The 27,380-nt window shown below is 48.8% G+C and overlaps 1 protein-coding gene across 1 annotated transcript; it reads right to left on the bottom strand.

The window, feature by feature from the left end:
- Positions 1-6,950: 6,950 nt before the first annotated feature.
- LOC149524155 (uncharacterized) lies at positions 6,951-26,921 on the bottom strand. The gene is made up of 3 exons (XM_089779539.1): positions 26,576-26,921; positions 25,019-26,474; positions 6,951-7,004 (listed from the first exon to the last, which is right to left on the bottom strand). The coding sequence occupies exons 2-3, from the start codon at positions 26,087-26,089 to the stop codon at positions 6,951-6,953; spliced, it is 1,125 nt and encodes a 374-aa protein (XP_089635665.1). The 5' UTR covers positions 26,090-26,474; positions 26,576-26,921.
- Between the last annotated feature and the right edge of the window lie 459 nt (positions 26,922-27,380).

Here is a 27,380-nt window from a genome sequence, read left to right on the forward strand (position 1 = left end):
ACAAGGACAAGTGCAAAGTCCTGAGCTTGGGACGGAAGAATCCCAAGCATTGTTACAGGCTGGGGACCAACCAGCTAATTAGTAGTTCTGCAGAAAAGGACCTGGGAGTTACAGCGGATGAGAAGCTGGATATGAGTCAACAGTGTGCCCTTGTAGCCAAGAAGGCTAATGGCATATTAGGTGGTATTAAGAGGAGCATTGCCAGCAGATCCAGAGATGTCATTATTCCCCTTTATTCGGCTCTGGTGAGGCCACATCTGGGGTGCATCTAGACAGGCAAGATTTTGCACAAAAGCGGCTGCTTTTGTGCAAAAACTTGCCAGCTGACTATACTGGCTGCTTGAATTTGCGCAAGAGCACTGACGTTCTAATGTAAGAATTCAGTGCTTCTTGCGCAAATACTTTGATGCTCCTGCTCAGGGATAAGCCCTCTTGCACAAGAATACTTGCGCAAAAGGGCCAGTGTAGACAGGCACCTTAATCTTTTGTGCAAGAAAGCCCAATGGCTAAAATGGCCATCAGAGCTTTCTTGCACAAAAGCGCATCTATACTGGGCACTTCGCTTCTTGAAATAGAATCATCTGACCACTTTCCATCCTGTTCTTCCATGAAAGTTTCTAGTGTATACAGGGTACTACTTTAGATTGCACATGGTGGAAGATCAGTAAACTCCCAAGAACTCATCAGCAAACATGTTGTGTTTCTCCAGTTTTCCAACATACTAGGAATACAAAAAGGAACAGTTCTTCTTTCTGCCCCAGTAAGGAGAGTCCCCAGTTCACTACAGCCAGACCCAGACCAAAAATTATATAGTGAAAATATATTATAGAAACAAATTCTGAAATACTAGCACTGAACAACCTTCATTCTGAGAATAAATGAGGCAAATCTCAGAACAAAATGCTGTTCTCTCCCCTCCTATTCCAACCTTGGGAACAGGAGGGCTTCTGGGATGCCAGCTTGAAACAGCTGCTTTCCTTTCAGTTATGTTATAATATGCCTCACAGTTTCTCTTAATCAAGGATGCTGACTGCCCCCAGAGGCCCCTGAACAAGATGGGTGGGACAGCTTTGCACTTCTGGAAGGGGGGGGGGCTTTGTGTGGAAGGGGCAGCCAGTGCTCCGTGCCACCCGGAGCATGCCACACTCCCCCCACCACAGCCCTTAGAGCTGCCCAGAACATGCCACAGTGAATTGAAGGTCCTGGGACTCAGACTGCCATAGTAGCAGTGTCAATAGCTGGGAACTCAGCTCCAGGGCAACCACCCACTTTGCTTCCCCCTTGTCAGCAGGCCTACACTTAATTACCATTCTGTAAATGTCACTTAGGGTATGTCTACACTACAAAGTTAGTTCGAACTAACGTCTGTTAGTTCGAACTAACTTTCCTAGGCGCTACACTAGCGCTCCGTTAGTTCGAACTTAATTCGAACTAACGGAGCGCTTAGTTCGAACTAGGTAATCCTCATTTTACGAGGATTAAGCCTAGTTCGAACTAGCTAGTTCGAATTAAGGGCTGTGTAGCCCCTTAATTCGAACTAGTGGGAGGCTAAGGCTTCCCAGGTTTCCCTGGTGGCCACTCTGGCCAACACCAGGGAAACTCTATTGCCCCCCTCCCGGCCCCGGAGCCCTTAAAGGGCCACGGGCTGGCTACACACTTTGTGCCAGTTGCAAGGCTGCAAGCACCCGTGCCTGCACAGCCTGCACCTGCCACACAATGAGCCAGCCATCCGAGGGCTCCCAGCCCTCCACTGCTCCCCAGGACCAGGCTGGCGGCTCCCAGGAGCCTGCCCCGGGGTGCAAAAGGCGGGCGCCCGCCTGGTCAAGTGCGGAGATCGTGGACCTCATCGAGGTTTGGGGGGAAGCCTCCAATGTCCACAATCTCCGCACTAGCCACCGGAACGCGGCCGTCTACGGCCGCATGGCTGCCAGCCTGGCCGCCAAGGGCCACCAGCGCAACCGGGAGCAGGTCCGCTGGAAAATTAAGGACTTGCGGCAGTCCTACTCCCGGGCCTGCCAGCCAGGGGCTGACCCGGAGGCCTGCCCCCACTTCTACGCCCTGGACCGCCTCCTGGGGGCTCATGCCGTCCCTGCCCCCCGGGACGTGATTGACCCCGGGGCAGAGGGACCGCTCCTGGACACAGAGGAGGAGGAGGAATAGGGCTCTGAGAGCCAGGAGCCTGCCACCAGCCTGCCCAGGACCCAGGACCCCCGAGGCACGCCACAGAGCCGCTCGCCTGCGTCGTCTGAGGCCGGGGAGGCGTCCACCTGTGAGTACCCTCGTGTTCCCCTTATGTGTACGGGGGGCTGGGGCGAGAGGGAGCCCCGGGACCGTGCGCCTGGGCCTTGCCCACCACGGAGCAGCAGCTGGGGATCCTGCAGAGGGAAGCTGGGTTTCACACACCTGGGCCCCTGGGGTAATTGACCGCTGGTCTTCTTGCACCACAGCCACAGCACCTGGGACTGCAGGGCACACCACCCCGCCTGCAGCAGCCGCCCGCGCCCGGGCAAGCAGGACAGCCAGGGACCAGGAGGACTACCAGAGGTGGCACCTCCGGTTCCTGGATCGACAGCTCCGTCTCCAGGACCACTGGGTCCAGGAGGACCTGAGGCTGCGCCGGAGGAGTCTGGAGGCCCTGGAGGAGCAGGGCCGTGCCCTGCGAGGCCACCTCCAGAGCCTGCTGGACCGCTTCCCATTTCCTCCTCCTCCTGCTCCCCCTCTTGCTCCCCCTCTTGCTCTCCCTGCTCCTGCTTCCTCCACACCCCCTGTTCCTCCTGCCCCCCCCTCCACAACCATTTCCCACCGACGCCCCCGGACCCGCAGTGTGGCGAGACGGGAGAGGCAGCCGGACTCCCACCCCTGAGCTTTCCTTTCCCTTCCTCCCTTCCCTCCCCTTCCCTTCCAGCTCCCTCGTCCCAGGTTTCCCCCTCCCCTCTCCCACCCTCATTCCTCCCTTCCCGCACCCACTTATGTGAAATAAACAGACGTTTTTGTTTCAAAAACAGGTGTCTTTATTGTACAGTAGGTAGGGAGGGGAAAGGGGAAGGGGGGTAGGGTGGAAGAAGGCCCCAGTGGGGCATGCAGGGAGAGGTCAGTTCTCCTCCTCCTCCACCAGGAAGCTCTCCCGCAGGGCTTCCCGGATCCGGACGGCCCCCCACTGGGCTTCCCGGATGGCGGTGGTGCGGGGCTGACTGTAGTGTCCAGCCATGCGGTCAGCCTCAGCCATCCAGGCTGGCAGGAAAGCCTCCCCCTTCCGCTCACACAAATTGTGGAGCACACAACATGTCGCCACCACGGGAGGGATGTTGTGCTCGGCCAGGTCCAGATGGGTGAGGAGGCATTGAAAGCGGGCTTTCAGTCGCCCGAAGGCCCCCTCCACCACGATGCGGGCCCTGGTCAGCCTGGCATTGAAGGCCTGGCGGGAGGGATTGAGGTGCCCCGTGTAGGGCTTCATGAGCCAGGGCTGCAGTGGGTAGGCGGCATCCCCCACCAGGCACACGGGCATGTCCACGTCCCCGACCCTGATGTGGCGGTCGGGGAAGAAGGTTCCGGCCTGCAGCCGCTGGCACACGGAGGAGTTGCGGTACACCTGGGCATTGTGTGCTTTGCCGGACCAGCCCACATTAATGTCCGTGAACTGGCCCCGGTGGTCACACACGGCCTGCAGGATCACGGAGAAGTACCTCTTTCTGTTGACGTACCGGGACGCCTGGTGTTCCGGGGCATGGATGGGGATGTGCGTCCCGTCGATGGCCCCCCCGCAGTTGGGGAAGCCGAGGGCGCCGAATCCCCAGATGACGGCATCCGGGTCAGCGAGGCAGACCACCCTGCGGAGCAGCACCCGGTTGATGGCCTTGACCACCTGCGGAGAGAGACACAGCAAAGCGCCAATCAGTGGGGCGCCCGGGTGGCTGGGAGCGTGCGTGCCCTGGCAGTGCCCCGCGCCCCACTCCCAGAAGCAACCCCCCCGGCGGCGTGTAGTACGGCCGGGACAGCCCGACCCCTCTAGTGCGGGGCGCTTTCGCCTCCTCCCGCCCCCTCTTTGTCCCTTGGGCGGCCCATCCCCTCCTCGCAGCCCCCCTCGCTCCCGGCTCGGTGGCCGAGTGCCGTACCTGCATGAGCACCACTCCGACAGTGGATCTCCCCATGCCGAACTGGTTCCCGACGGATTGGTAGCTGTCCGGCGTGGAGAGCTTCCAGAGGGCGATGGCCACCCGCTTCTGGAGGGGGATGGCGGGTCTCATGTGAGTGTCCCTTCTGCGCAGGGCAGGGGCGAGCCACTTGCAGAGCTCCAGGAAGGTGTCCCTCCTCATCTTGAAGTTCTGGGTCCACTGTCGGTCCTCCCAGCGCTCCAGGACGATGCGGTCCCACCAGTCGCTGCTGGTGTCCAGACGCCAGACGCGGCGGGGCACGCCGGTGCCGGGGCGCCGCCGCGGCTCCTCCATGGCCCCCAGGGCAGCCAGGCGGAGAGGCAGGGGGCTGACGTTCACCAGGTGGTGCCAGGCAGCCTCGAGCCATTGCTGGCAGGCTTGCAGCAGCAAGTCCAGAAAGTGCACCAGAAGGTGCAGGGCAAGCTGTGGCTCCATGTTGCCACCTCCGGCGGCCCCCCCCGAAGGGAAGCACCGACACAGACGGGCACAGAGACCAACGCTTTGCTGTCCCTCGGCGAGGTTGGCAAGCAAGCAGGAAAAGTTGAGAACCGGCCGTCCGGGGGGGTCCCTTTAAGCTCAAGCCTCAGATAGCCTCAGACAGCAGCCACACAAAGCAACTACTGACCTGATGCGCTGCCAGAACCGGTTTCAGCTGCCCTTAAATGCCCCCCTGCGTCCAATCAGTGTGGACGCGCTAGTTCGAATTAGCAAAACGCTAATTCGAACTAGTTTTTAGTTCTAGACGTGTTAGTTCGAATTAGCTTAGTTCGAATTAACTAATTCGAACTAAGTTAGTTCGAATTAGCGCTGTAGTGTAGACATACCCTTAGTGGTTTTCCTCAGTGGATAGCAATCACTATTCACTTCCTCTTAAAATGAAGCTGAACTTTTAGGAGAGTCAAGAGGCTTCTTCCCACTGAGAAGGGAGGGTGACTGATGAATTTTCAAAATGCTACCACCTAAGACCAAAAATGAGTTCATGTCTAGTGAAGTGGTGCGGGGATGAGGAAAGACTGATAAAAGACAAGGCCTCTGAGCCTTAAGAAGCAGCTGGGGAAGAGGGTAGGTCAAAAGTCCCCAAATAAGATAATCAGTTGTCATGTCCCTTATCTTCATACAGCACCTTTTTCCTCTTCCTGCAGCACCCAGATAGCCTTGAATCCAGATGACTGAGCTCTTTCTCTAAACATCAAACAATCCAAAGGTGTTGTAGTTTCAGCAATAAAACAATTGTCAGTGCCTTTCTGAATGACTAATATATCTCTGGGGAGCATAAGCAAACTAGTGAACTGTGGTTACTGTTACAGGTGGGTACACAACTGGCTGAAAGACCATACTCAAGGATTGTTATTAATGGATCACTGTCAAACTAGAAGGATGTATCTAAAGAAATTCTGCAGGGGTCAGTCCTAGACTAGTACTGTTCAGCTATTTTAATTAATGACTTGGATGAAGGAGTGGAGGGGATGCTAATATTAGGCAAAAGTTTCAAACTATAAGGGTTGTTAAGCTGTGGAATAGGCTTCCAAGAAAGGCTATAGAATCTCCGTCACTGGAGATTGTTAAAAACAGGTTAGCCAAACACCTGTCAGAGATGGCCTAGGTATGTTTAGCCTTACCTCAGCACATGGGGCTGGGCTAAATGACTTTTCCAGTCCCTTCCAGCCCTACAGTTCCCTGAATACAAGGCAGGAGATCAAGATATGAAATAATCCCCTAGAAATGCACACTGCCTGAGTGCTTTAGTACTGCCATTAAATAGAATTTATATCCAAAGCAGTAAAAATGATCAAACCCACACAGTTCCTGGGCATTTTTGCCACATGTGACATCACTGAGAGTCAATAACAAAAGCTCACATCTGTGCAAAGTTCCAAATCCATTATATATAACCAAACTGGATATGGGCTTCAATTTATTTCCTATCATAAATCCTACTCCCGTTCCCTTTTTACCCTTTCTCCTAGTAAAAATTAGTAACATTTCAGTAGAATGAGCATTTAATGAAAAATGTTGACAGACAGTGTAATAGATCAGATAGCTGACATGCTCAGTTCTTTGTGTTCCATGGACACTTTGTACATTTCTAACTAGAACATATTTTCCTTATACGGCTGACCATATTTTCAACTTCCTATTAAATAAACACACTACTTTTTTGTTGCTACTTTGTTAGTTGTATTGATTTTTAGTTCCTTCCCCATTTCTACCTTTAAATTCTCAATTCCCCCCCATAAATAATTCTCTCTCCAAATAACTGACAGATTACCCCCTGAAACAGTCAATTTTCAAATTGCTGATTTCAAGACATAACTGTTGCCACGAAGCCAAGAGACAGTCTGAAGGTCAAAGGTGGTCTGCTGCCTCAGCTGAACTATAAATCAGAGGTAAATTTGCAAAGCAGAGCTGCTTTACTGATGAGTCTATTTATGTAAGAATTAAATCTTGATTAGCAAAGAAAAGCAGTAAAATGCCAAGAGTTTGAATGCTTTCCAAATATTACTTGGTTTATTGGAAGCTATCTTGTGAACTAAACAATTGAATAGGCTACTGAACAGTCTCTTGCTCTCTCTTCACTCCTAAAATTCCTCTTTTTAAATGTAGTTTAGCCATTTCACTTTAAAAACCAATTTTTCCTCACTTATGGCCTGCTCCGACAGCCTTCAAAACTTTAGGAGTCTTTCCACTGATTGCAATATGTGCTAGATTGAACCCTTACTCTTTCATTGAATCAAATTAACAAGATGCTCGGGATTGTATTTTATTTTTAAATTCTGCTCTACCAGATTAGACTGCCATTTAATAACCTTTATCTGTTTGTAAAGCCCCAAATGAGACACTTGTTACTCCCATCTTAAAAAAAAAAAAAAAAAAAGAGATATATTAGAATTCAGAAACGGTGTGTCTAGACTACAGGGTTTTGTCAACAAAAGTGCACTTTTGTCAACAAAACTGTACCTGCGTCTACACTATTGCCGAGTTCTGTCGACATAACGTCGACAGAACTCGGCAGTTTTGTCGACAGCGGTAAACCTCATTCTACGAGGAATAACGCCTTTTGTCGACAGAACCCTGTCGACAGAAGGCGTTATTGCATCTACACTCTCCTTTGCATCTACACTCTCATGTCGACAAAGCGGCTTGCTTTGTCGACAGAACTAGATGTAGTCTAGACACTCTTTGTCGACAGCAGCTTTGTCGACAGTATATAACTTTATCGCAAAGTTAGAACAAAGGGAAACAAAAATGATTAAGGGCATGAAACAGTTTCCCTATGAGGAGAAATTAAAAAACACTGGAATTTTTCACCATGGAAAACCGATGACTAAGGGTATGTGTACACTACAGAGTTTTTCCGGAAAAACGGCCATTTTCTGGAAGAGCTACACTTATGTCCACACTGCTATTGCGTTCTTTTGACAGAAAGTCAAAAGAATGCAAGGGTTTTTTCCAACAATGGTAAACCTCTTTCTATGAGGAAGAAACCTTTTTCTGAAAGGGTTCTTTCGGGAAAAGGCATGTGTGGGCGGGGAAGAGGAGTTTTGTTTGAAAGAAGAGGCTTCCAGGAAAAAGCACAGGTGCCCTTGTGGCCATTCCATCTATAGTAATCACAACTTAAATGCAAGATAATATCCAATCAATGTGGACGCTATCTTTAAAAAAAAAAACAGATCACTTTTTCTATGCACTTTTGCTGTGTGGACACTGTCTTTCAAAAGAAGTTCTTCTGGAAGACCTCTTCCGGAAATGCTTTTCCAAAAGAAGCCTGCAGTCCAGATGTAGCCTCAGAGAAATACAATAGGACAGTGTTCACCAACCAGTAAATCGGGATTTACTGATACATCTTGGAGCCTCTGACAGGTGATCCTGACTGGTTTGGCCAAAGGGCTATCAAGCACACAACTTCAGCTGCCCCTTGCCCCACTGCTGCGCATCTCTTGCCCTTTACTTTGGAGTTGCCCCATCACTCCTGGAGCCTCCTGCTTTCTGTGCAGAACAGAGAAGGGAGAGAGGGGGCACTGATATCAGGGTGCCCCACTCCCACCCTGTATTCTATCTCCACAGAATGGAATGGGGGGGGGGGGGGCACAGGGCTTCGAACGGAGGGAATTTGCTGGCTGCTTTTGAGAGTGATGCAGGGCCAGGGCAGGGGTGAACTTACCTTACCCCCACTGCACCACCACCCAGGAGCCACTTGAGGTAAGCAGCGTCCAGCTGGAGCCAGAATCCCAAACCCCTGCCCCAGTCATGAACCCCCTCCTGTACCCCAAACCCCTGCCCTAGCACAGAGCCCCCTAAACCTAAACTCCCTCACAGAGCCCCTCTCACACTCCAAATCCCTTAGGCTCAAGGCCAGAGCCTGTGTCCCAACCCTCTGCTTCTGTCTGGTGAAAGGGAGGGAGGGTGGGGGAAAGAGGGAGGATGGAATGAGCAGGGGTAGTGCCTCAGAGAAGAGGCATGAAGGAGGCAGGGGAAGGATATTTGGGTCTGAGATAGATCCTGGATTCCACTAAAAGTTTAAAAGTGATCTTATGCTTAAAAAGGTTGGAGACCACAGCAATACGAGATCTATGAAGTCCCAAATGGTGTGGAGAAATTAAATAGGGAGGGTAGTGTTATTATTTACTCCTTTACACAAGAACCAAAAGTCACTCAATGCAATTACTTAGTCAGCCAGTTTAAAACAAACAAAAGGAAGTACTGTTTCACACAATGCACAGTAGAATTCTTTGCCCGGGGATGTTGTGAAGGCCAAATCTGTAACAGGTTTCAACAGAGAATTAGATAAATTATTAACAGCAACAAGAGAACCCCTCCCTTAGCCAGAGTGAGTATCTACAATGAAGTGCTATGGCACTGCAGCTGCTCCACTGTAGCATTTTAAATGTAGACATAGCCCAAATTAACAGAGGTAGCAATATGCTTCAGGAGCCCTCATAGCTGCCCAAAGCATGCCAGAGGGAAAAGTTGGCAGCAGGAGCACCTGAAGCAGAAGAGATTCCCTAAAGGCAATAGATTCCTACTTCCAGGATATCATGGCAATTGTAATTAAATATATATGATAGCCATATTAAAAGAAATAGAGCAAAATATATTCCTCTTATGGTTTGATTTGTTTTAGATACAAGAGGAGCCAGTAAACACCTCAGATAAACTCTCTTTAACTTTATTGTGCACAGAATAGTAAATGAAAGCAACGCAAGGTTAAACAGATCTATTCCAATACACAGGCTAGTTAGCCCAGGCAATATAAAATAACACCTACACGTAGGACAATACTCAAGTATGGTTGCCAGGTGTCTGGTATTGACCTGGACAATCCAGTACTTTCACCTCCTGTCCGGTAAAAAAAAATTCAGAAAATACTGGACACCTAAAATGTCTGGTATTTTCTGATTTTTTCCCCCCGTCAGGAGGCGAAAATACCGGACACCTGGCAACCCTATACACACTCAGCAACTGGACCCAGCCCCACCCTCCCTTCCCTGGACCTCCGGCCCCTCCACTTACCTGGTTCCACAGGGAAGCTGCCTTCTGGCTCCAATCAAGAAAACAAGGTGGCCGCCAGTCAAAAGGAGGAAAGTGTAATGACCAGGGCTAGACAAATCAGTGTATCTACTCGCCCGTGGCAAGTAGATTTCAGCTGGTCTCCCTGTTCACCAGCAGTGAGCATATGCTCAATGCAGGTCTGGCGCATGCGCAGTGTGGGGCTAGCAAGAGGATTTCACCATGGTTTGTCGAGCCCTGGTAATGACAATGATCATAGAATGAGGATTCCACAACATTCTCTATTGATATGCAGTTTCTTGCCAGACAGAATGGTGTGACTTAAGTTTTCTTTACCCATCTTGAGATCTGTTTCTTTATCTGGTGACACTGGGGGAGCTATCAGGACAAAGTCCCTGCCTCACAGCCTGGTATGACACTTTTTAATACAATTTAGATGGAATGTGAGTATGTGACTCCAGGCCTTACAGTTAATGGCTGCTGCTCTTCAGTCTGGCTACAGAAGGCGGCTTTAGTTCAGGCCTAGCACAGGCCTACCAATATGGCTACAGAGAAGCCATATTATTACACGATCTGGGCACGGCTGAGGGCATCTGCTTAAGGCTAATTGCTCAAGCTCAGGGCTCCTTACAGCCCCCAACCGGAGACCTTCCCAAACAGGTCACAAACCAGTCACACCGAGCAAAACCCCTCAGACACTCCAGCTCTCCCTGTGCCCCAATCAGCCCCGGGCCAAACACACAGGTGAGGGATTATAGATCCCAATCTCACCTACCTTGAACGGATCTTTCCGGTCCCAAAGAACCAGCCACAGATCCCCAGTCAATTTGCACTTTGGATCTTACCCACAAGATCACACTAAGCCAATCTTTTAGAATCTAAAATCTACAGGTTTATTACTAAAAGAAAGAAAAGCATAAGAGTAAGGTTGTTTATGGAGAATACATTACATGCATCGAATCACCAAGTTCTCAATACAGGCTCTTAGCAGATGTTATAAACTGCTATCTGAAAAGTCTGTGGTGAACATCCTATGTCAGGACGGGTCCATTATTCTTCCCATCTTTCTGTCCCTCGCAAGGCTGCATCTGGGATCAGGAGCAAAATTGAAGACAAAATGGAGTTTGCCGTATGGCATTTATATACCTCTCCTGGCATCTTCCTGGCCAAAGCAGGTCACATGGCCTAGTGACCTATCCCTGTGTCACATATCAGCAGTCATCAGATACTGGTTGGTTTGCAGGTATCCAGATTTCCAGATGCATTCCTCAGGTATGTATTGGCACCTAGAGAGCCTTGTCCCTGGAGCCTTGCTAATTAGTATAGTCACTGGCTGAATATTCTTTGCCCATTGTTCCGTTTCAGACAGAGAATCTTCCAGCATGAGCACAGAAACCAGGGAAGTGAGAAAGGGACAGAGAGGAAAGCCAAGATAAGCAAAAAGGATTGGGCAGAGGCTACAAGAGAGAAAGGAGAAGAGACGTAGAAGGAGGGATGGTGATGAGAACCTTAGCGGATTATTTAGCATCAGGCAGAATCCTAACAGCCTTTGCCAAGATATAAGCAAAGCAGCCAGTTGTAACTAGTAGGCTACGTCTACATTGTGCTCTCTTGCACAAGAAGATATGCAAATGAGGTGCAGCAATGAATATCACCCCACCTCATTTGCTGCCATTCTGCACAAGGGGCTTTTGTGCAAGAAGGAGCGGTCTACACTTCTCCTTCTTGCACAAAAACCTCCTCTTGCATACGAGCCGTTCTGTCTGAAAATAAACAGCAGTACGGCTCTTCCACAAGAAGGGATTTTTATGCAAGAAGGAGCAGTGTAGACTGCTCCTTCTTGCACAAAAGCCCCTTGCGCAAAAATTGCAGCTCATTAGGTATGCAAATGAGGCATGGTGATATTCATCGTCATGCCTCATTTGCATATCTTCTTGCACAAGAATATGCAATGTAGACGTAGACGTAGACTTTAACTCAGGCATTGTAAGATTGAAACAAGAAAGAGTGAAAGAGGCCATAGTTGAGAGGTGGCATCCTCTTTCAAAAGATTCCATTGCAATTACCTTATTTCTGCTGATTTGATTATTGCAGCTTATCTGTCAGTAGCTCATATTGTACCACTTATGAAGAGAAACTGAGTGTTCCTAGTCTTTAAAGTGCTACCATACAATTTGTTGGTTTTTAAGTTTATCCTATACAGACTAATTCGGCTACCCCTCTGAAACCTATGAAGAGGTAAGGAATAAACCTTCTCAATATGGGGTGGAAACTCACCAACCTGACTGTACTTTCAGGTGATGGAAGTGATTATCTCCTTTGCAGTCAAAGGCTAGTCTTAAGTTTGGCAATACACATAACCAAAGCTCCTGAAAGGTTAGAAAATTATCTTTTTTATTTAGTCAAGGATAAAGAAACAGTAATTTATACCTACTAGATTCTATACAATACAGCTGATTCTAAAGAAAGAAAAAATAAACCAACACAGCAATTCATCACACAGAAGGCATACATTTTACTCACTGTTACAAAATTAATCCAATGATAAATCATTTACATTTCTTCCTGACAAAAAATAGTGTCTATCAAATATAGATCTTTGCAGCAGGTCATATTTGGAGATGCAAGGATGACAGATGGCTGCACTTTACAGGAAGGAATTACATGATCTAGCTGATCCATCAGGAGGTAAGAAGAGTCCATAATCCTGATCATATTTTCAGGTTGAAGAAATGGCAACTGATGAAATCTTCATCTCTCTAAAGAGCACAAGAAGTTGCTGTACTGAATAAAGCAACAACACTAAAAAGGAGCTACTTGCTCACACATAAGGAAAGCAGCTAGTAATTCTAACCGGTGATCATGATAGTTCCCGATTTTTCCTTGCCAGATAATGCCATTGGTTGTTCCTACCTGGAGGTACCAGTGACATTATTTCAAAGAAAAAGTGAAATTAACCACAGCATGAAAATGAGCTTTAACTTTCTTACATTTCCAGAGATGAGTTGTTCCACTGATTCTAGTTTTCCAGCATTGAACATTGTTGCTTATTTATCAAAGGCTAAGAAAAAAATAATTGGAATTGATCATTTTTATCAAGAGGTAAGGAATCTACCTCCTCATAACCCAAGGCCAAGAATAAAAGGCTTCATTTCTATTTTCAGGTGAATGAAGGTCTTGCCGTTCAAGGGAGAAAGATAAGAGAATCTTAGTTTAAGGATAAAGTCAGACAGGTAAGTATACCTGGCCTAGAGGGAAAAAAAGCATCTTTTTCTTCTAGTTCAGAAAAACAGCTAATTTCATGCTTCAAGCATTAACCCATCAAAGCTGTGCGGTAGAACATCATGACAAGTAGGTGAGCATTAAAAAGTCTCTAGATGTCTGATGATTTGGCCGCTAAGGAACCATCTCTATTAACGACTCTTCATAGCTGGTAACAAGTAACAAGAACATAACAGCCATACTGGGTCAGACCAAAGGTCCATCTAGCCCAGTAAACTGTCATCCAACAGTGGTCAATGCCAGATGTGCCAGAGGGAGTGAACAGAACAGAAAATCATGATGTAATCCTTTTCCTGTCATTAATAATAATAAATAAAATCTAGTGCTACACCAACACCTACAGATTGAATAAATAATTCAATCTGACACACTCTGATTGTTACAGCAGATCACATATCTCCAGACGGAAGGAGACCAGAGGGACATTGTGTTCTAGAAAGGATTAATGCAATTGTAATGAACTGAACCAGGCATATCATATCAGTTGGTAAGAAAAGAAAAAAACAAAAACAACCCCCACTTTTTTTGTTAAACATTCAAGTGGAAATTAATGGAGCCTCCCATACTTTCAGATGGGGGAAAATGCAGATGATCTGAACTTAGATGGCAAGAAAACTTCAGGAAGTTCCTAAAAGATCTCTCACTGCTGCCAATGGGTAAGGCGCTCTCTTCATAACAATGGAGAAGAAGTTTCCTTCAGGTGACAGAAATGCAGCTGATCTGACCTCACAGAGATGTAAAGCTATAAGCAGTTTTAAGAGTAAAGGTAGACGTGTAGCCTAACTTGCAGAGAGGAAAGAAAAATTGCCTTCTTTGATGAGAATGGGAAGATAATGATGACAGTTCCTTACCATCAACAATGCAGCAGATCATCACTGAAAAGAAGGTGAGCAGCTGTGGTTCTGTTGTACAAGATACTTCATGATCTATTCCCTTTGGCAACATTTAGGGGCCTGTAAAACTGATGAGCAACCAAATTACCAATCCAATTTTGATCTCTACAGCCCTGGCTGTGCTTTTCAAGCACTAACTTGTTAAGCTGATTTGCCCTTTCAGGAGATAAGGGTTACAAATGCTCAGGATTGCCAAGTACAAATGAATGGATCTGGTCAAGATATTCCTATCACCTGGAAGGATGATTGGTTCTCTTATGATATGAAATTACAGATACTGCATTGAATAGAGTAACAGAATTGGCTCTGAGGAGAGATAAAAGAAGCATTTGGTAAATATAACAAATGAGCATACAATCAACTCCACAAAATTGCTAACTTATGTTGTGTCAAAGGGTTTGTTCCAGGTGATCAAGCATCTCAAGATCTAAGAGGAGCCAAGAGTGATATTTGACACAAGGGGATTCATCTTTATCAGGAAGTGAGGAACCTGCTTATCACTTCCGAGTGCAACTCAGTGGCTTCGGGTATACTTTGGGCTGCATTTCCTTCATCTGAATGTGCACAGTATTCAAGAACAGCTGGTTTCATCTGCTGGGATGCAAGCAAGAGTGGGCTGCATAGGACAAGAGAAAATTACTGAAGATTGCCTAATACTGGGACACAGACAACGACTCAGGGGGCAGAGTAGAACAGGGTATGTAACCATAGTGACCAGTGGGTTCTTGCTCACATGCACAGAGTGAAACTGATCGCCATATTTGGGGTCAGGAAGGAATTTTCCTCCAGAGCAGATTGGCCAGAGACTCTGGAGGTTTTTCGCCTTCCTCTGGGGCATTGAGCAAGGACCAGTCCTTTAGCCCATTTAAAAACAGACAAAATCCATCAAAGAGAACTTATCTCCGTTCATCTTTTGCATTTTCTATAGACCTATCCTGTGCCCATCTGCTGTGCCCACCCTCTCAGCCAGATGCAGGACTGAGTTCCACCTGTGTGCACTTCCCCTTCATCTCACAGCACCAGCATCATCTCCCACATTGCTCTCCCACCCCACAGGGCCCCAGTGCAGGAGAGACTAGTCTGCTGTCTCCAGAGAAGGACAAGCCATATGCATGGCCCCCCAAGGAGGGAGGGGAAATGCCCAGGTGCCCCAGTCCAGGGGAAAAGAGGAAAGAACAGAGGCCCTGTTACCATGGTCTTCTTCCAGGGTGCCCTTAGAGACCATGGCAGGGCCTTTTGTCTGCAACTTCCAAGTGTTTCGCTGTGCTACTGTGATCGTAAGAGACTCTCTGGGCATGCCACAAATTGGCAGCTCTGGAAGGGGTGATCAGTGAACCCAAAGCAACTTTCCATTGGCATGGTGGGGCCCACTGCTTCCTGAGAACCTTAACTGGGCTCACAGGTCAGCACTGAATTCAGCAAAGGCTGCCCCTTTCCTCAGAGCGAGCCATTGGGAAGTGGGAGTCCAAGAAGCTCTTGCCTTCAGCCAGCCCTTTTTCAGGAGCTGAGAGGCAGAAGTCCTCTCTTCTCTCCAGAATGCCTCAGCTGTGCTATGTTCTTCTCTTTCCACATTTGGCACCTTTTAGGGAAGTGCTGGTTCAGCTCATAAGAGCTCATTTATCTTGTGTTATCCAGTGTGGGATATGCATATCCCATAATCACCTCCATACCAAGGAGAAGCTACCGCCTCTTGTGGACTTACTTACTTTGGGTTCCCTCACTGTCCTGTGCTGAAGGCCTGGAGCAGTGCTTCAAGGGATCTCCTTGTTGTTCCTCCTCTGAGGCTTTTAATTAGCCGACAGGTTGAAGGTCACGAGCAACGTCATCGTTCCACAATCGCCTCCACTTACCGGGAGTGTGTAATGTATATTCCTACCATGTTTTAGGGGCTTTATCTTCTTTCTCTTAGAGTTGGGGTTGGATTGGGTATTGGTTGCTGTAAGTTTCATGTGTAGCTATTTCAAAATTTACAATATATGGTTTGGCCCTAAATTGGAGTCTGAGTGTTATTTGTTTAAGGGAAAAATCACTGGTGATAGAGATACAATAGGTTGTCAGTGGACCTGGCTTCTGGTTTCGGGGACACTAAAGATCTTTATTGAAAGCAGAGCCTAAAATATTCCAAATCATTCTAAATTGATCCGTTGTAGAGATCCCTGTGCAACTGAGCCCCCTATAGTGGCGCCAGAATAATGGTTAATAAATACCCCTGCTAGCCCTCCTCTCAATTCCTTCTTGCCAGAAACACTCCAATGAAAAGGAGGTCGGGTGGATGTCGAATGGACATAAGCAACACATCTCAAAGAACAACAGTTACAGGTAAGAAACCATTTTTTCTTCTTTGAGTGCTTGCTCGCTCATGTTCATTCGAATTAGGTGTCTCTCTAACCACCACCCTGTGGAGGCAGGGTCAGAGAACAACACAATTTAAGGCAGTGCGGACTGCAGTACCACAGCTCCCAGAGCTGCATCCCTTCTAACTCGTTGTGTGATCGCATAATGCACTGCAAATGTATGCACTGACAACCATGTGGCTGCCCTACAGATATCCACATTGGGAACCTGCACCAGATACGCTGTCGAGGAAGCCTGCGCTCGAGTGGAATGGGTTGTGATTCATGGCGGTATCCTGCCCTCTAACTCATAACATTCCTTTATACAGGCTGTAATCGAAGAGGACAGTCATTGCACTGACATTGGCATGCCCTTCATTCTTTCCACTATTGAAATAAAAAGTTGAGGTGATTTGCGGAACTCTCTTGTTCTCTGTATATAAAAAGCTAGCGCTCTCTTTGCATCCAAGGAATGTATGGCCCTCTCCCTCGCAGTGGAATGGGGTTTTGGAAAAAATACCAGGAGGTAAATATCTTGTGACATATGGAATGCTGACACTACCTTCGGGAGGAAGGCCAGGTGAGGGCGAATGCGCACTCTGTGTGCGGAAAAAAACATATACAGGGGGTCAACCATAAGGGCTCTTAGTTCGGACACTCTTCTCACTGATGTAATAGCCACTATGAAGGCGACTTTGAGTGATAGATACTTGAGAGAACAAGAGGCCAGCAGCTCAAAGTGGTGGGGGCTGGGCACGAGCTTAGTGAGCATCAAATTAAGGTTCCATTGCAGTATTGGTTGCCTGCCTGGGAAAAGCCTATCCACCCCCTTAAGAAATCTCTTTACCATGGGATCAGCGAACACTGATCTACTTCCTGCCCCCGGGTGGAAAGCCGTTTCTGCTGCCAGATATACCCTACGGGAAGACATGGATAGGCCCAGCTGTCTCAGGTGCAAGAGGTAGTCCAATAGCACTGGTATGGACACTGACATGGGACTTAAGCCCTTCTCCATTGCCCAAGCTGAAAAGCGCCTGCACTTGGCCAAGTAAGCGGATCTAGCAGATGGCTTCCTGCTCCCTAGCAAGACTCGCTTAACCTCCTCTGAGCATGCTTGCTCCGCTTCCATCAACCATGGATATATCACGCTGTCAGGTGTAGGGACCACAGGTTGGGATGGCATATTTGACTCTCCTCCCAATCCTGGGTGATTAGGTCTGGGGTCATGCGTAATACAATGGGGTCCCTCCTCATCATCTCTATTAGGATCAGGAACCAGTACTGCCTGCACCATTCTGGTGCTGTCAGCACCACCCTGGCCTTGAACCTTGTGTACAAGGGAAAAGGGGAAATGCATAGAGGAGGAGCTGGGGCCAGTACCCCACTAGTGCATCTCCCGTGGACCCCTGCCTCAGCCTCAGGTAAGAGCTGTAGGCCCTGCACTTTCTGTTCTGGTAAGACGTGAAAAGGTCTACCCAGGGAAAACCCCAACACCAGAAGATGACCTCCACTGCCTCATTTTTGAGTGACCAATTGTGGGCGGTGAAGACGCAGCTGAGACTGTCCGCCAAGACATTCCTGGACCCTGGGAGATATGCTGCCTCCACCTGGATGTTGAAGGTAATGCAAAACTCCCAGAGGAGCAGGGCTTCTTGGCATAGGTAAGAGGAGCCAGCTCTATCCTGTTTGTTGATATAATACATCGCTGCTGTATTGTCTGTTAGCACTGAAACTGTTTTGTGACTCAGAATGGACAAAAATACCCAACAGGCCAGTCTGACTACGCTGAGCTCCCTGACATTTATATGGAGTTGCTGCTCTGAGGGGGTCCACATACCTTCAGTCCATCAGTCTCCTATATGGGCTCCCCAGCCCACGTCCAATGCGTCAGTTACAAGCTGGACCATCAGGCCATGGTTCACAAAAGGCACTCCTGTGCATACCATGTCCTCCATCAGCCACCACTGCAGTGACTGGATGATGTGCTGAGGCACTGTAAGGACCGTGTCCCATAACATCCTTGCCTGGCTGAATGCTTGAGCCAGCCACAACTGTAATGGTCTGAGTCTCAATCTGTCATGTCACACCATGTAGGTACCTGCCACCATGTGGCCCAGCAGTTTCATACAACTCCTTGCCCTTGTAATCGGTGACACTAACAGGCCACCTATAATGGTGCTTATGGTCATAAATCTGGTCCTGGGAGGAGAGGCTGTGCCCGTCCTTGCATCCAGCGTGGCTCCCACAAACTAACTCCAGAGTAGATTTTCCCTCGTTTATCAAGAGACCTAAGGTACTGAAGAGTGATCTGATAACCTTTATGTGTTCCAGCACCTGTTCCCTTGAATGACCTCTGATAAGCTAATCACCCAGACAAGGAAATACCTGAATTCCACGCCTTCTGATAAAAGCCACCACAGCCGCCATGCATTTCATGAACACCCTTGGTGCTGTGGAGAGGCCAAAAGGGAGGACAGTAAACTGGAAGTGATCCTGTCTCATCATAAATCTGAGAAATCTTCTGTGGGAGGTCCTTATCGACAGGGCTCAACAAACAATGTAATCTACTCGCCCGTGGCGAGATTATACCCTGGAAGAGCCAGCGCAGAGCGATCTGCGCATGCGCAGAACCACGCAGCTTGCAAGCGGGGCTCGCCACCGCTTGGTGAGCCCTGCTTATCAAAATACGAAAATAGGCATCCTTTAGGTCGAGGGCAGCATACCAGTCCCCTAACTCCAGAGAAGGAATTATGCTCACTAAGGTGACCAACCTGAACTTCGCCTTTCGCAAGAAGGCGTTGAACTCTCTCAAGTCCAAAATAGGACTGAGGTCTCCTTTTGCCTTGGGCATGAGGAAATACTTGGAATAAAAACCCCTTCCCTCGAAGTCCTCTTTCCACTGCTTCCTTTTGAAGAAGTGAGAGCTCTTCCTGCTGCAAGAGGATCTTGTGAGAGGAGTCCCCGAAGAGGGACAGGGAAGGGGAATAAAAAGAGGTAAAGACCTGAAAGGGATAGAATACCCCACTGCTACCAGGTCGAGCACCAGGTAGGGGTATGTATATCCTGTCTGACCTAATCTGAGCCCAGGCCTGATAAAAATGGGATAGTCTGCTTCCAAACGGAAGACTGACAACTGTAGTTGGTACACTGCCCTCGGGCACACCCTCAAAAAGTGGACTTTGGCTGTTGGGATGGAGGTGTCCCTCCACTCCTTTCAGTTTCAGAGCGAGACCTCCTCCGCCTATTGGTATTGTTGTTAGCACCCTGATTATGTGGACAACGTCTGTTTTTGTCCTGCCTGAACCCCTGATATGCTGATCTACTACGCTGTCTTGGGTTGTTTGACCCTGCTGGGTGGCTGGGGTATGTATATCCAAAGATTTCAGGGTAGCCCTGGTGTCTTTCAGGCTATGTGACCTGGAATCTGTCTGATGTGAGAACAGGTCTTTCCCTTCAAAAGGCAGATCTTGTATGGTGCAAGGGGTATCGCAGAGACCTGTAGCCAAGCCCCTCGTCTCACGACGACTCCTGTGGCCACTGTCCGCACCACTGAGTCTGCCGCATCCAGCACAGCTTGCAGAGCCGTACGCAATATGGCCCTGCCTTCTTCTGCCAGTGCCCCAAACTCTTGCCTAGAGTCCTGCAGCAGACATTCCTTAAATTTATTCTTGGATGCCCAGGTATTATAGGCATATCTACTTAGCATTGCCTGTTGGTTTGCAACGTGAAGTTGCAAGCCCCCTGTGGCGTATGCCTTCCTGTCTAGGAGTTCCAGGCTCTTCAGTTCCTTACTTTTGGGAGTAGAACGTGGCAGGGCCTGCCTCTCTTTCTGGCCCAGCTGCCTGGACCACCAGAGAGCCTGGCACTGGGTGGGAATATAAATGCTTGTGATTAGTCTGAGGAACAAAGTAATGTCACTCCACTGCTCTCAGTGTGGGTGCAATAGATGCTGGCGTCTCCCATAAGTTGGCAGTGATCTTTGCCACAATTTTATTCAGGGGCAGTGCCAGCCTCGGGGGTGCCTCAGTGACAGGATGTCGACCATGGGGTCCACATCCTCATTCACCAACTCCACCTGGACCCCCAGGTTTGCCACCAGTCACCTCAGTAGACCTTGGTGGGCTCCAGCATCCATTGATGGCATGGAAGGAGCTGAGTCAGCCAAGGCCTCGTCCAGGGAATGACTAGGAGTATTCTCCTGTTGCCAGCTGCTCCTGAGGTGGCCCTGCCACATGGGAGGAGGTCTGTGGCTGTGTTTGCTCCCGGACCTCCATTGTCTGCCCTTGCATGACAGGGCGAGGCAAGTCCCTCTGCGGGCTGCCCCCGTCTTCTGACATGGGGCCCCTGGACATGGGCATCGCAGATGGGGTGCCCTTAGAATGGGACCCCCCTGACTTTTGGGAGGGCGGTAATGGGTCCTGCAACTGGTGATAGGCCCGTGGTGCCCAGGTGGGCCATTGGGCCTGTACCTGTGGCAGCCATGTTTGTTGTGCCTGGTACTCTCGGTGCCACGAGCAAAGCTGCGAATGGGAGCAGTATTGGGAGGACCTGCGTGAAGCAGCCACCGACCTCACTGTCTCTGCCTCTGCCTCGAATGAATAGTCCAATGCCGACCAAGGGGGGGGAGGGGGGGCTGTAGGCGGCGCCTGAGAGTGATGCCAGGGCCGGTGACTGGCCATAAACTCTGGCTTCCCCTGGTTCACCGGTGAGGAAGGAGGTCTCATCGTCCACGGCAGAGGAGCTGGCTCTTCTTATGGCTGAGCCACTATCAGTGTAGGCACCTCTGTTGCCGTGAGTGTCAGTACGGACGCAGTCGCCAGCACTGATGAAAACACTGTTGCTGACATGGGCCCCAGTGCTGGCATAGCTGTCGGTACCATCATGGTTACTGGTGCTGCCATGGCCTCCAGTGCCAGCATTGCCATTGGTGCTGGCATGGCCACTGGTACTGTCATATAACCAGGTGCCACCATGTATCCTGGTGCTGCGGAGGATCCTGGCGCTAGCCTAGACCCCGGTACCACAGCGTCCATCAGAGCCAGCCACGCACCCTGTGCCAGAGATGGCTTCGGTGAGGTGGTCATCACTATCAAGTCCCTCACAGCCTACGGGGAGCTGTAACCTCACAGTGTCGTGGAGGGACTCCAGCCAGTGTATGGGGCCTGTGATGACTTGTGTGCCCCTTCCTCTCTGTAGATCTTCTCCTGGCTTCTTCCCCTTCATCGTAGGGGACTGAGACTTGTGCCTCGGCACCATAATCTTCTTCTGCACCGTGGTACGCCTGGTGCTGCTGCTGTATCACGCAGGGACGCCGGTGCCCTCCGCAACTGCGGTGCGCACTCTGGTGCCAGCTGAAGTGTGGATTCCATCAGAATCAGCTTCAAACTGGAATCTCTTTCCCTCTTTGTGCGAGGTTTAAATGCTTTACAGATTCTACAAGAGTCCGTAAAGTGGCCTTTCCCCAGACACTTTAGACAAAAGTCATGAGATCCCTACAGGTCAGTTTTTGAACAGGTCACGCACGGTTTGAACCTGTGCGGCCTTGGCATCACCCTCCCCTGTGGAGAAGAGGGACGTTTACTACTAAGAACCTACTAACTAACTAAAATCTACGCTACAGAGCTAATTAATTAAAAATTATTTACACACTGAGATTGTCAGATAAACCAAGACAATAACCCTCCAGCTACTGTCATGGGTGGTAAGGAACTGAGGGAGGAGTGGGTCAGCACCATTTATTCACCATTATGCTGGGGCCACTCCCTGCTGGCCCGACCTGGGGGAAAAAGGGCACATCACACCTAATTCAAATGCACATGAGCAAGCACTTAAAGAAGAAAGTATCTTCCAAAGTGAAATCAGTAGCCATGACTCCTAATTGGGAAGGTGGTTGGAGAGAGAATCAGGTCTCCTGTAGGCAAAGATACCACCTCAATTGTAGCAAAATGCAGGACAATGTAGCACTTTGTCCTGCATTTTGCTTCAACTACCCCAGACTAACACGGCTACATTTCTATCACCTCAATTGTAGGTGTCACAACAGTGCAAAAAGGGACTTAACATTAGAGAAGAGTAAACTGGGTGGAAAGCCAATGTCTGGGCTTTGCAAAATCTTCTTTGCTGAGCTTCTGTTTCTCAGAAGGTCAAATCAGTGTTTTATTTCATTGTAATTCCTAGAGATCAGAAGAGGTGGTGGAGTAAGATGGGTCAGGCCCACCTCAGTCTGTAGACACCCTGCTTGGGAGGAGCTGGCCGTGGGGGATATATAATCACCGGTTAAAACCCTAGCTCCGGACATGTGACATTCTGCATGGTGGTCACACACAGCCCCCACTTGCAAAACAAAGAGCTGCTCACAGGCAGCTAGTTATAGGGGTTCCTGCTCTGGCAAATTAAAATGCCCTGGTGGGGGGGGGGGGGGGGGGAGCATCAGCAGCACAGCAAAGTTAGAGCAGCTGCCAGAAAGTGCATCCCTGCAACTGGAGAAAGTCGGGGGCAGGGAGGTATGTGTGCACAGGGGCAGGGTCTCCGTGCGCAGCTCTGTGCACAAAGACTTCGGTTTTCCAGTTGCCAATCGTCAGCCTGCCTTGCCGGGTTCTGCCCAGCGACCAGTGACATAGTGTGATCTCTGAGGTGCTATTGGGATGTTTCCCTCTCAGCCAATCGCTGCAGACCCCGTTGAGAGAGCTAGCCTGGCCGGAGAGATGGGTATTAGAGCAGAAACGGCCGGGGGGCGCGAGAGGTAGAACACGGAACAGCGTGCGGCCCAGAGACCGCCCCTCTCTCCACCAGCTGCAGGGACATGTGTGCCAGCTGGCAGCCAGAACCACTCTCAGCCCCCAGCATTTTAAAATTGCCCAGGGCATCTGGCGGGACCGAAGGAGCCCCCCAACCTGCCCAAAAGCCTCTGCCAGAGGGGGGATGCCCCTCTACCCCCGCACACCTCCAAGTGCACTCCACTCCCTCCAGAGCTTGCATACTCTCCCCAAGCTCGCCCTGCCCCAAAACTCCCTCGCAGAAAAAAAGCTTTGTTTAATCTTTAATCTTTGATTAAACAAAGACTGTGAATGGCTTGCTAACTACAAAAGCAGCTTCTGCTCCCTTGGAATTCATAGAATCATAGGACTGGAAGGGACCTCGAGAGGTCATCGAGTCCAGCCCCTGCCCTCAAGGCAGGATCAAGCTCCGTCTACACCATCCCTGACAGATGTCTATCTAACCTGTTCTTAAATATCTCCAGAGAGGGAGATTCCACCACCTCCCTTGGCAATTTATTCCAATATTTGACCACCCTGACAGTTAGGAATTTTTTCCTAATGTCCAATCTAAACCTCCCCTGCTGCACTTTAAGCCCATTACTCCTTGTCCTGTCCTCAGAAACCAAGAGGAATAAATTTTCTCCTTCCTCCTTGTGACACCCTTTTAGATATTTGAAAGCCGCTATCATGTCCCCCCTTAATCTTCTTTTTTCCAAACTAAACAAGCCCAGTTCATGAAGCCTGGCTTCATAGGTCATGTTCTCTAAACCTTTAATCATTCTTGTCGCTCTTCTCTGTACCCTTTCCAATTTCTCCACATCTTTCTTGAAATGTGGCGCCCAGAACTGGACACAGTACTCCAGCTGAGGCCTAACTAGTGCAGAGTAGAGCGGCAGAATGACTTCACGAGTTTTGCTTACAACACACCTGTTAATACAACCTAGAATCATATTTGCTTTTTTTGCAACAACATCACACTGTTGACTCATATTCAACTTGTGGTCCACTATGACCCCTAGATCCCTTTCTGCCATGCTCCTTCCTAGACAGTCGCTTCCCATCTTGTATGTATGGAACTGATTGTTCCTTCCTAAGTGGAGCACTTTGCATTTCTCTCTATTAAACCTCATCCTGTTTACCTCCGACCATTTCTCTAACTTGCTAAGGTCATTCTGAATTATGTCCCTATCCTCCAAAGAAGTCGCAACCCCACCCAGTTTGGTATCATCTGCAAACTTAATAAGCGTACTCTCTATCCCAATATCTACATCATTGATGAAGATATTGAACAGTATGGGTCCCAAAACAGACCCTTGAGGAACTCCACTTGTTATCCCTTTCCAGCAGGATTTAGAACCGTTAACAACCACTCTCTGACTACGGTTATCCAGCCAATTATGCACCCACCTTATCGTGGCCCTATCTAAGTTATATTTGCCTAGTTTATCAATAAGAATATCATGCGAGACCGTATCAAATGCCTTACTAAAGTCTAGGTATATGACATCCACCGCTTCTCCCTTATCCACAAGGCTCGTTATCTTATCAAAGAAAGCTATCAGATTAGTTTGGCATGACTTGTTCTTCACAAACCCATGCTGGCTATTCCCTATCACTTTATTACCTTCCAAGTGTTTGCATATGATTTCCTTAATTACCTGCTCCATTATCTTCCCTGGGACAGACGTTAAACTGACCGGTCTATAGTTTCCTGGGTTGTTCTTATTCCCCTTTTTATAGATGGGCACAATATTTGCCCTTTTCCAGTCTTCTGGAATCTCCCCTGTCTGCCATGATTTTTCAAAGATCATAGCTAAAGGCTCAGATACCTCCTCTATCAGCTCCTTGAGTATCCTGGGATGCATTTCATCAGGACCTGGTGACTTGCTGACATCTAACTTTCCTAAGTGATTTTTAACTTGTTCTTTGTGTATCCTATCTTCTAAACTTACCCTCTCTCTGCTTGTATTCACTACGTTAGGCACACCTCCAGACTTCTCGGTGAAGACCGAAACAAAGAAGTCATTGAGCATCTCCGCCATTTCCAAGTTTCCTGTTACTGCTTCTCCCTCCTCACTAAGCAGTGGGCCTACCCTGTCCTTGGTCTTCCTCTTGCTTTTAATGTATTTATAAAAGGTCTTCTTGTTTCCCTTTATGCCTGTAGCTAATTTGATCTCATTTTGTGCCTTTGCCTTTCTAATCTTGCCCCTGCATTCCCGTGTTGCTTGCCTATATTCATCCTTTGTTATTTGTCCTAATTTCCATTTTTTATGAGACTCCTTTTTTATTTTGAGATCGTGCAAGATCTCCTTGTTAAGCCAAGCTGGTCTTTTGCCATATTTTCTATCTTTCCTACACAGCGGAATTGTTTGCTTTTGGGCCCTTAACAACGTCCCTTTGAAATACTTCCAACTCTCCTCAGTTGTTTTTCCCTTCAGTCTTGCTTCCCATGGGACCTTACCTACAAGTTCTCTGAGCTTATCAAAATCTGCCTTCCTGAAATCCATTACCTCAATTGTGCTGGTCTCCCTTCTACCTTTCCTTAAGATCATGAACTCTATTATTTCGTGATCACTGTCCCCTATACTGTCTTCCACTTTCAAGTTCTCAACTAGTTCCTCCCTATTTGTTAAAACCAAATCCAGAACAGCTTCTCCTCTGGTAGCTTTTTCAACCTTCTGAAACAGAAAGTTGTCTCCAATGCAGTCCAGAAACTTATTGGATAGCCTGTGCCTCGCTGTGTTAGTTTCCCAACATATGTCTGGATAGTTGAAGTCCCCCATCACCACCAAATCTTGGGCTTTGGATAGTTTTGTTAATTGTTTAAAAAAGGCCTCATCCACCTCTTCCACCTGGCTAGGTGGCCTGTAGTAGACTCCTAGCATGATATCACCCTCGTTTTTTACCCCTTTTAGCTTAACCCAGAGACTCTCTACACAGCTATCTCCTACATTCATCTCCACTTCAGTCCAAGTGTGTACATTTTTAATATACAAGGCAACCCCTCCTCCCTTTTTTCCCTGTCTGTCCTTCCTGAGCAAGCCGTACCCTTCCATACCAACATTCCAATCATGCGTCCCATCCCACCAGGTTTCTGTAATACCAATGATATCATAGTTGTATTTATTGGTTAGCAATTCCAGTTCTTCCTGCTTATTACCCATACTTCTCGCATTTGTATATAGGCATCTAAGATACTGATTTGATCTTGCCTCCCTGTTGTGCCCTGACCCTCCTTTCTCCTTGCCATTATAGGCCGTAGTCCCCCCTATTTCCAACCCATCTCCCAGTCCCGCACATTCAGCACTTACCTGTGGGCTTTGCTCACCTGCCCCCGACAAACCTAGTTTAAAGCCCTCCTCACAAGGTTAGCCAGTCTGTGTCCAAACAAGGCCTTCCCGCTCCTGGAAAGGTGAACTCCATCTCCGCCAACCAGTCCTTCCTGGAAGAGCACCCCGTGATCAAGGAAGCCGAATCCCTCCTGGTGACACCATCGTCGCAGCCAGGCATTCACCTCCAGAATGCACCTCTCTCTGCCCGGGCCCCTACCTTTGACAGGAAGGATAGAAGAGAATACCACCTGCGCTCCAAACTCCTTCACCCGTACTCCCAAAGCCCTGTAGTCACACTTGATCCGCTCAGTGTCACACCTGGCAGTATCATTTGTGCCCACGTGGATGAGTAGCATGGGGTAGTAGTCAGAGGGCCGGATAATCCTCGACAATGCCTCCGTAACATCTCGGATACGGGCCCCTGGCAGACAGCATACCTCTCGAGATGAGCTGTCAGGGCGACAGATGGGTGCCTCCGTTCCCCTCAGAAGAGAGTCTCCAACCACCACTACCCTACGTTTCCTCCTCGCAGTGGTGGCAGGAGACTGCTCAACCTTGGTGGTGCAAGGCCTGGTCTCCTCCACTGTGGGGGATGACTCCTTTTCTCCTGCTGAAAGTAAAGTGTAACGGTTATGTAACACAGTGGGAGGGTTAGGAGCAGGGGTGGAACACTGCCCGCTGCCAGAAGTAACCAGCTGCCAGTGCTCACCCTGCACCACCGCCTCCTCCCTAAGTGGCTGGTCAACAGTCCCACATCCTAGGACAGTGACCTCAGTGGACTCCACAGGAATACTGTCCAGGAATTCCTCATGGCTTCGAATGCTCCTCAGCCTGACCACCTCCTCCTGTAGCTCTCCCACCTGCTGCCTGAGAGATTCCACCAGCAGGCACCTTTCACAATGGTTGTCTCCCCCAGCCTGGAGATCACTCAGTGGGAATTGCAAGCCACAAATACAGCAAGACCACACCAGGACCTGGGTAGAGGCATCCATGCTCAGGTTCTCTGTCTGGATACAGGCACAGGTGGAGGAGACAGGAGAAGTACTGGCACAAGCGCTTCGGGTCTTCATCACCATCAGTCACTCCCTCTGCTCAACTCCCTCTTCAACTCCCCTGTCTGCAG

Source organism: Pelodiscus sinensis, chromosome 6 (genome assembly GCF_052426305.1).
Source record: "Pelodiscus sinensis isolate ZL-2025 chromosome 6, ASM5242630v1, whole genome shotgun sequence".
Taxonomy (NCBI): domain Eukaryota; kingdom Metazoa; phylum Chordata; order Testudines; family Trionychidae; genus Pelodiscus; species Pelodiscus sinensis.